This window comes from Otolemur garnettii, unplaced genomic scaffold (assembly GCF_000181295.1).
Source record: "Otolemur garnettii isolate 467f Iridium unplaced genomic scaffold, OtoGar3 scaffold00396, whole genome shotgun sequence".
Taxonomy (NCBI): Eukaryota; Metazoa; Chordata; class Mammalia; order Primates; family Galagidae; genus Otolemur; species Otolemur garnettii.
This window is the reverse complement of record NW_003852791.1, coordinates 92,464-102,007: the sequence shown is the minus strand read 5'-3', so window position 1 is coordinate 102,007 and position 9,544 is coordinate 92,464. Positions and strand designations below refer to the sequence as shown.

Here is a 9,544-nt window from a genome sequence, read left to right as displayed (position 1 = left end):
AAAAAAAAAAAAAAAAAAAAAAAAAGAAAAGAAAAAAGAAACATTTCTCCAAAGAGACCATGCAATAAGCAGGTCAATAAGCACGTGAAAAGATGATCAACATCCTTAATCATTGGGAAACAGAAATCTAAAGCACAAGGATACCACTTTGTATCTATTTGAATAGCAATAATAATAATAACAAAAATAGCAAACATTGGTAAGGATATGGAGAAATTGGAATCCTTGTACCTTGCTAGTGGTGTAAAATGGTGCAGCCATTGTGGAAAACAATCTGGAGATTCCTCACAAAGTTAAATATAGAACTACCATATGACCTGGAAATTCCACTCCTAGGTACATACCCAAAAGAATTGAAAATCAGCATTGAAACAAAATTGCACACAAATATTGATAGAAGCACTATCCTGGGAAAAAGATGAAAACAACCCAAATCCCCATCAGCTGACAATGGATAAGCAAAATGTGGTATATTCCTACAGTGGAATATTATTCAACCATAAAAAATAAATGAAGTACTGGTTACATGTTGTGACATGTATAAAACGTTAAACTGTCCTAAGTGAAAGAAGTCAGACACAAAATTTCACATATGTAAGACTCTACTTATATTAAAATATTCAGAGTAAGAAAATATTCAGAGATAGAAAACAGATTAGTGGTTGCCAGGGGATAGGAAGAGTGATGAAAGGAGAGTGACTGCTCACTGAGTCCAGGGTTTCCTTTTGGGGTGATGAAAATGTTTTATAACAAGATAGAAGTGTCAGTTTGCACAACATTGCAAACATACTAAATGCCACTAAATTGTACACTTTAAAATGGTTAGTCCTATGTTATGTAAATTTTATCCCAATAAAAAAATAATTAAATGATAGATGGATTGATAGATAATTTCAGGTCCCTACAACTAAATGAGATGCAGAATCAAGATTTTATTATGGATAATTACCTGAATGTCTACCATATATTGGTTGACTATGTGTCAGTTACAGTGCTTAGGAGTTTCCTCACAAAGGCCCTTCAAGGATGTATTATTACCTTCATTTTCACGTATTATTATCTTCATTATTCAGATGAGAAAATTGAGTCTATAGGTGACTTGTCCACAATGATATCTAAAGAATAAAATCTCAACAGGAAATAAAGTATAGCAGTCTATACTGTTGAGGGAAACTTTAATTCCATTTCTGTTTGAAATTTCAAATAATCTGAATAAATCAGGGACAACTAAGATTTGTACCTTAATCATTTGTTCTCATTTCTGAGTTCCCTTTAGTTAGCATGAGAACTACCATGTGTACCACCTGACAGATGGTCCACCATGGGCAGGCACTTCCTCCTCACTCACACCCATAAACTTCACAATAATCCTTAACGTCAAAGAGGACATCATTATCCCCATATTACAGAGGGGAAGACTGGAACTGAGAGATGTTGGCAACTTCCCCAGTATTACCAAATGTCTGAATGAATGACACAGGATTCCAAACCAGGAGTGTCTGGCTCCAAAACTTTTTGTTCTTTCTTCTACTCCATAGTCTTTTTCACCCTGGCGCCTTTCCATATAGGGCAACATTAAGAACGGGGACCTGGATACTGAGGTCAGTTTGAGTCATCTCAGCAGCTCTGACATGGTTTAACAATCTGTTACTGAGATAAAAGCTGATCCCAGGAAGACACGGCACTGTGTTCCCCTTGACACCCATATTACAGACTGGCATCCCCTGAGCCATATCTAATTCATAGACACGCCTTGTGTGGCCTACATGTTTTTAAGAATAATTGAAATTAGTTGCCAACATTTAAAAAATTAGGGAACATCACACAAAAGTTTGCATTTTTAGCTTTTTTGCAAAAGTAGAACTATCTGGCAAGATTAGGCCTACATTCCCAAGTGGCAAACATGAGTGGAAGCAAGCACTCTACTTTGATTCTCCATTCAGGTTACCTTTCTGACCAAGCAGAGGGAGGCCAACCAAGGTTTTCTATTTTCATGCTGGCTCTATGCATTTTATTTGTCAATCAATGTCAAAACCATTATTTATTTTTCCTGAAATATCCTGTTAGTTGAAATTAATAAGGTACTTTATATTAACTTTTCCTGCCCTTCTCTACATCCCAAGAGGCAGAAAGCATTTGTTATCTATTCTAGAGACAGGAAAATTAAATAATGCATGCTCTTCCCCTCCATCCCGAATAGTTGCAAAGATGTTCACATCACTGCTGTTGTGTCTCACTCACTGAGGGCTGGGGACTCTGCCTTAGAACATGGGATGATGTGTCAGCTCCTCTGGCAGAAGACACATTGGTCATTAAGCCCAGGATACTCAGAAGCTGCAGGTGGGGAATGCCCCCCAGCTGGTTTGCCTGCTGCTTTAGATGTGTAAGTGTTTTGCAAGATGACTTTTGTATACAGCTAGGAAAGTTCACTAGTGAGCCAAAGCAATCAAAACCCAGGTCCCTGAAGCTCCTGGGACAAAGCAAAAATTTCTAGATTCTCTGTGCTCACTGTTTGGAATGACAAGAAGGAAACTCAAGTCAAGTAGTCAACTCCCACATCAGGGGCCATTTCTGCTAGGGTATCAGGTCCACAAGAGTCTGCTTCTCATGCCCTCCTCTCATAGGAAATCCATAAAGTTGACAGAGAAATTCTGTGTCAAGAGGGCCCTTTTAAGGGAGGGGTGAATGTAAAAATATACACAGCTCCCCAGTTCCCATCTATCCGTTCCACCAATATTCCTCCAATGCCATCCACACCACTTGTCCATCCCTGCTTGGGAAGTCATCAGCTCCAGCTGCCAGAGGTAAGGGTTAGCAGTGGTCAGTTAAGTTGAACTGTGCCCTCCCACATGTTTGGAGTCCTAATTCTCAATACCTCTGAGTGTGGCCTTGTTTGGAAATAAGTCTTTACAGATGTGATCAAGTAAATGTGAGGTCCTACTGGATTACAGCTGGCTTTAAGTCCAGTGAGTAGTGTCCTTACAAGAAGCCATGTGGAGATGAAGTAGCACAAAGTTACACACATCATGTGATAACAGAGAGTAAGACTGGAGTTATGTGGCCACAAGCCGAGGAATGCCACCGAAACACTAGCAAGTCAATTAGAAAAACTGAAACCCCAAGCTTAGGGCCAGAAATTGCCATAATTCATTAAATTTTTTATTAAATACAAAAAAATCAGCCACTGTACTGTCACCTGCTATCATAATTTGCTTCTGAACCTAAAATCCCAGGACATAAAAAGACCTGCAAAAGGAATGTTTTCTCATACATCTTGTATGCCTGTCCTGAATATCTGTCTGTTTTCTCATACATCTTGTATGCCTCACCTGAATATCTGTCTTGGACCAGTTTCAGCTTCCTTAGTATCACATTTCAAATGGAAATAATTACCTTCTCTCCTAGGCAACAAGCCTCATGCCCTTTCCCTATAGTTTAGAACCTGAATTTCCTGTTGTTTTCTATCCAGGTTTCCCCATCATTATTTCAACACTAAGGGTTTGATCTGTCATATCAGACCTCAGACCACTAATGCCTAGCAGGGCCTTTTTGCCACCTTTGGATGAATTTTTGTCCTTCTTAAAGGCAAGAGCAGGCTGGGTTTTAGAATAGGCTCCAAATCTGGGCAGTCATGGGAGGAATGCCTGGGAGGATGGATGGAGCTGGGAGATGCAGTGGAAGCAACTGTGCAGAAGTCTGAAGCAGCACAGACAGCAGGAGCCAGGGGCACCTTCCTCGTCCTGGGACTGTCCCTGTGCCCAGGGCTCTAATGACCGATGGGCGGGAGCTCAGAAGTGACAGAGTACAAAGTGAGCTTTTGAAATACTCTCCCACGCAGTCACAAGGAAAACATGATTCACAGGGGGCCTGAAGGAGTTTTTCTTTTTCTTTTTTTAATTGCATGATGGGGCTAAGTTATTGAGAAACCATTTTTGACTATAATATCATTCAGGAATGAAACTAATTCTTATAAGTTGGGAGGAAAATTCCTTCACCATTTGCATATTAACCAATCATTTATATACAAGTTATTAAAAGTGGCCAGGCTAAGCCTTTGCTTTATTCAGTTCCAATCTCCATACACACAGTTCCAAAAGTCCAGATGGGTATTTTCTGCATTGGTCTATTACATAGTTTATGTGTTAATATTAACCATACGTGGAGAAGTAGTAAGAGTTAAAGTCTAGTGAAAAGCAAATCACTATGTAATGTTGTTAGAGTTTTGGCCATAACAATTCATATACCATACACATTGACAAAACATGAAAGTATAATAAATTCACCTAAGTTCCTAGACATCTTTGTTTTAGAGGAAGGTAAGAGTAAAAGACTTGCTATGGCTAAGCTTTCATTTCCTGCCAGTAAGTGTGTTTACACTGGTATTAAATGCTCATTATTCTTGAAGGCTGCAGACATTTTTTAGACTGGCTACCAAGTAAAAAAGGAAACTAGTCTAGACATATTGGTAGATGAAAAAAATTCTAAATAATCACAGATTTCTGCCCATAGACTTTAATCTTGTCCTTAGAAAAGCTTTTAGGGAAAGATAAAACATTATTTCAAAAAGGGCAACCTTAAGCCAACCTATTCTCTGTAGGATATAGCCCACAGCTCCCTCCCTCAAATCCTAAACATTAATCATTAATTTTTAACTAAACATTAATTACAAATATTAATACTGCTCCTATCTTTTTAATTCCTTTCCTCAATTCTTGTTTGGTTTCCTCTCTTGTTCTTATTGTCTAACTTTCTTTCTCTGAATATTTAGCTCTTTAAAAAACTTGATCTAGTAAATACGTGTACAATCCTGAACTCAAAAAAGAAAGGATATACTTTCTTTCCAAATACATGAGACATTTATAACTTTGACACTGGGCCATATTGTAACAGAAGTCCCAATACATTTCAAAGAGACACATTTTTCTGAACACACAGAAATTAAATTAGAAAAAAATTGTACATCATGATCCAGTGGGCTTTATCCCAGGAATGAAAGGTTGGTTCAACATATGTAAATCCATGAATGTAGTTCACCACATAAATAAAAGCAAAAACAAGACCATATGATCCTCTCCAGTGACACAGAAAAAGCAATTGACAAAATTCAGCATCCTTTCCAGACAAGAACACTTAAGAAAATAGGCATAGATGAGACACGTCTTAAACTGATAGAAGCCTTCTACAACAAACCATACAGAATATGTGCCAATATCACACAGAATGGAGAAAAACTGAAAGCACTTCCACTTAGAACCAAAACAAGAAAAGAATATCCACTATCGCCACTACTATTCAACATAGTTCTGGAAGTTTAGCCAACACAATCAGGCAAGAGAAGGATATCGAGAGGATTCAAATGCAGACAGAGGAGGTCAAATTCTCAGTCTTTGCTGATGATATGATGTTACACTTAGAAAACTCTAAGGACTCAACCACAAGGCTACTGAAAGGGATCAGGAAATACAGTAACATCTTGGGACATAAAATCGGTGTTCACAAATCGCTCAATAGCCTTCATATACACAAACAACAGTCAAGCAGAGAATCAAATCAAAGACACAAAACCCTTCATGGTAGCTTCAAAGAAAATGAAACACCTGGAAATATACAAACAAAGGACATGAAGAATCTTTATAGAGAGAACAATGGACCCCTGAGAATAGAAATAGCAGATGTTAAAAAATGGAAGAACATACCATGCTCATGGCTAGGAAGAATCAACATTGTAAAAATGTACTTACTACCCAAAGCAAGCTGCATATTTATTGCAATCTCCATTAAACTACCAATATCATATTTTGAAGAACTTGAAAAAGAAATTGTACTTCATTTCATATAGAACCAGAAATGAAAACCAAGTAGCAAATGCAATTCTAAGAAATAAAAATAAATCCAGAGGCATCACATTTAGACTTCAGGTTATACGACAAGTCTATAGTAATCAAAGCAGCCTGGGACTGGCACAAAAATAGAGACATAGATCTATGCAATAGAATAGATAACCTAGAGGTGAAATAAGCCCCATATCACCATCTGATCTTTGATAAACCAAATAAAAATAAACCAGGGAAAAGAATTCCTAATTAATAAATTGTGCTGGGATTACTGGTTAGCCACCTGTAACAGACTGAAACTGGACCTGCACCTCTTACCACTTACCAAAATTAACACTGTATAAAAATTTTAAATTTAAGTCATGAAACAATAAAAACTCTAGAAGAAAGTGTGAGAAAAACTCTTCATAATATTGGACTGGGAAAAGAATTTATGAAAAAAGACCCCATTTGCAATTTAGGCAATACCAAAAATAAATAAATGGGACATGATCAAGCTAAAAAGCTTCTGCATAGCTAAGGGCACAACACCTGAAGAAAACAGACAACCTTCAGAATAGGAGAAAATATTTGCATCCTATGAATCTGAAAAAGGGCTGATAACTAGAATCTACAGAGAAAAACTAACCAACAAGAAAAAAGCAAGAGCAAGAGACATAGAAACAGAATCTTCTTGAAGAAGACAGACTAATGGCTAACAAACACATGAAAAAATGCTTCTCATCCCTAATGATCAGAGAAATGAAAATCAAAACCGCCTTGAAAGATCTCCTAACCCCAGTGAGAATAGCCCACATCACAATGTCTCAAAGCTGCAGATGCTGGTGTGGATATGGAGAGAAGGGAGCACTTTTGCATTGTTGGTAAGACTGAAAACTAATACAGCCTCTATGGAAAGAAGTATGGAGAATCCTCAAATAGCTAAAAAAAGACCTTTCATTTGATCCCACAATCCCGTTACTAGATGTCTACCCAGAGGTAAAAACATCATTTTACCATAAGGACTGGAATTTTTTTGCAGCACACAGTCACTAAGATGTGGAATCAACCCAAGTGCCCATCAACCCTTGAAGGGATTAACAAGCTGTGGTATATGTACACCACGGAGTACTATTCAGTCATAAAAAAATGGAGACTTTACATCTTTTGTATTAACCTAGATGAAGTTGAAAAACATTCTCCTTAGTAAAGTATCACATGAATGGAACAGCAAGTATCCAATGTACTCAACACTAACATGAAACCAGTAGATGAACAACTACAGGCCCGCAAAAGAGAAAAACACAATTAAATTTAAGAGGGAAGGAGGGGAGAGAGGGAAGTGCATTGCTATTCCTGCTGTGCATTTCTATTCTGTGTCCAGCCTACAAGTTTTTTTTGTCCTGGTTTTACTTGTTTTGCTTTCTTGCAGTTAGGTATTTGTTACTTTCTAATTTATTTCTTTTATTTTCTAGGCTTCTTTTCCTATTTCATCTGTCATTGTTATGTGGTTGGAGCAGAGAGGTATAAACTGTGTCATCTTGATCAAAAGTTGTCTCTTTAAAAATCTTTTTAATAAGGGTGGGCATGGTGACTCGCACCTATAATCCGAGCACTTGGGAGGCCGAAGCAGGTGGATTGCCTGAGCTCATAGGTTCCAGACCAGCCTAAGCCAGAGTAAGACCTCGTCTCTAAAAATAGTCTGGGCATTGTGGCCGGCACCTGTAGTCCCAGCTACATTAGAGGCCGAGGCAAGAGAATCACTTAAGCCCAGGGGTTTGAGGTGGCTGCGAGCTGTGATGCGGCACCCTATCAAGGGTGACATAATGAGATTCTGGTTAGAAAAAAAGTCCTTTTGATTTATTTTTATTTCTGGATAGGGAATACATGCACATTGTTAAACATTCCAATTAAGAGATACAGAGCACATATAGTGATTTATGTACTAGTTTATTTGCCCCATTTAGGCTCCCCAAAACAACTTCTGTATATAAACTGGTTGAATTCATAATCATTGATTTTATCACATTATAGGGCATTTGTTAAGATGTTTTTCCTATAAAATTTTTTCCACTAAAATAACCCTTGAAGCCAGCCCGTCTGTACTAGCCTCTGTTCTAACGGCCTTTCTACTCCTCCATGTGCTTAAATATCACATCTTTCCTGTTCCCTGTTTAGTGAGGCTGTCTCTCTCCCTTACCAGATCTTCCGTAGCATTCCTCACGTGCAATGCAAATCCCTGATGTAACCTCATCGGACGGGAGGACAAAAGGAAACAATATATATGGAAAAGTTCAGTGCAGTGGCTGACATATAGTTGTTTCTCACTAATAGTTTACCCTCTTTCCTGCCTTCCATGTATTTCTCAAGCTTATCACCCATGAGGCTGTCAGCTGCTTTAGCATCAGCAACTGCTTCTAACCAAAGCATCAGCTCAGCGTTCACATATAATGGTTACTCAGGTGGCAGATGGGGATGTACACACCCCACCTCCTGTGCAGGTGCGCTGACAATGCTCCCACCAGGGCCACTAGACTATCAACGAAACATCACCTCTCAGAGGCCCATGTTCTCACTACAGGCAGGGAACTCTCTGGAGTCTGGAGCAAAATGCCCCATCAGATAAAGACAGCTATTACAGGCAGAGATACCAGGTACATTACTTGCAGGAGCCAACTCACCTGCCAGAACCACGTCCCCTGAAGCAGGATGAGGCTTTCACGCAGAAGCTCCAGAAGTACATTGCCCGGTAAGAGGAATTCCATGAAGGCGACCAGGCCTGCCAGAAGGACGACCAAAACCAGCAGCTGGTGCACAAAGATGTCCAGCATCTCCCGGCCATGAGTGTGGTTGTAGAAGATAAAACCTAATATAGGGGATTAAAAAGAAAGTTTATCTTCTTCAATGAAACCAAAGGCTACCAACTGTTTCTCTCTCTCCTCCTCTCTTTCCACAGAATTTTATACACACAAAACCCCAACTGCTCAATGATTCTCACAGGGCTGCAACTCTCTAAGATGTTTAAAGTCATCATTGCATCTTTGGAATGGAATCTTTGAAATCTAACCCTTCTTTTCCCTTCCCCAACCTTTTTTTGCTCCTCTAGCACATGTTGACATTTTCAGCTAACTATACTTTCAAAGAATCTTCTGTGAAAGATGAGGAATAATAGGCATAAAGAAGCAGGGGGGCAAGAATTAAGGTGACACAGGCAAGAACAAGCAAAAGCCTCGCCTTAAGGAATTCAGTCCACATGTAAATCATAAGGGTGGACTTTGGTATGACAAGATGGTCTGAGAAGCTTCCAAGATGTAATAATTATCAGCATTTTTTTCATTCCATGGACAGATTTCAGCTGCACCTTATTCCTTTTCATTTGTATAGACAGAAAAATATGTTCATTCAAAATATAGTAACACACACACACATATACAAACTATAGTAACACGCTGAAATAGCAAGAATCAGGCTATGAGTTGTTGACACCCAACTTTTTTTAGCCCTTGTTCCCAAGGAGGAATATGCAACAGCTATTATTTTCAGATGCTGGAGACAAGGTGAGTCGGGAGTGACTGCCTCCTGATTAGCTATGCCCCTTTTTTGTTTCATAGTTAATCTATTTTTTACATGTAGAAAACAAATGAAAATAAATCATTAAATACTTGTTTCCTTTTTCCTCCAGGAGGAGTTACAAGACCAACTGAACTAAAAATATTGTTTAAATTAACGTC

General features: G+C 38.6%; 1 protein-coding gene across 1 annotated transcript in view; it reads right to left on the bottom strand.

Moving 5' to 3' along the window:
* LOC100948907 (transmembrane protein 45A-like) overlaps positions 1-9,544 on the bottom strand; it is a 113,433-nt gene that overhangs the window by 22,786 nt on the left and 81,103 nt on the right. Inside the window, exon 3 of the mRNA XM_023509135.1 lies at positions 8,495-8,679. Within this exon, the coding sequence (XP_023364903.1) occupies positions 8,495-8,679 (185 nt within the window). The remainder of the gene's footprint in view (positions 1-8,494; positions 8,680-9,544) is intronic.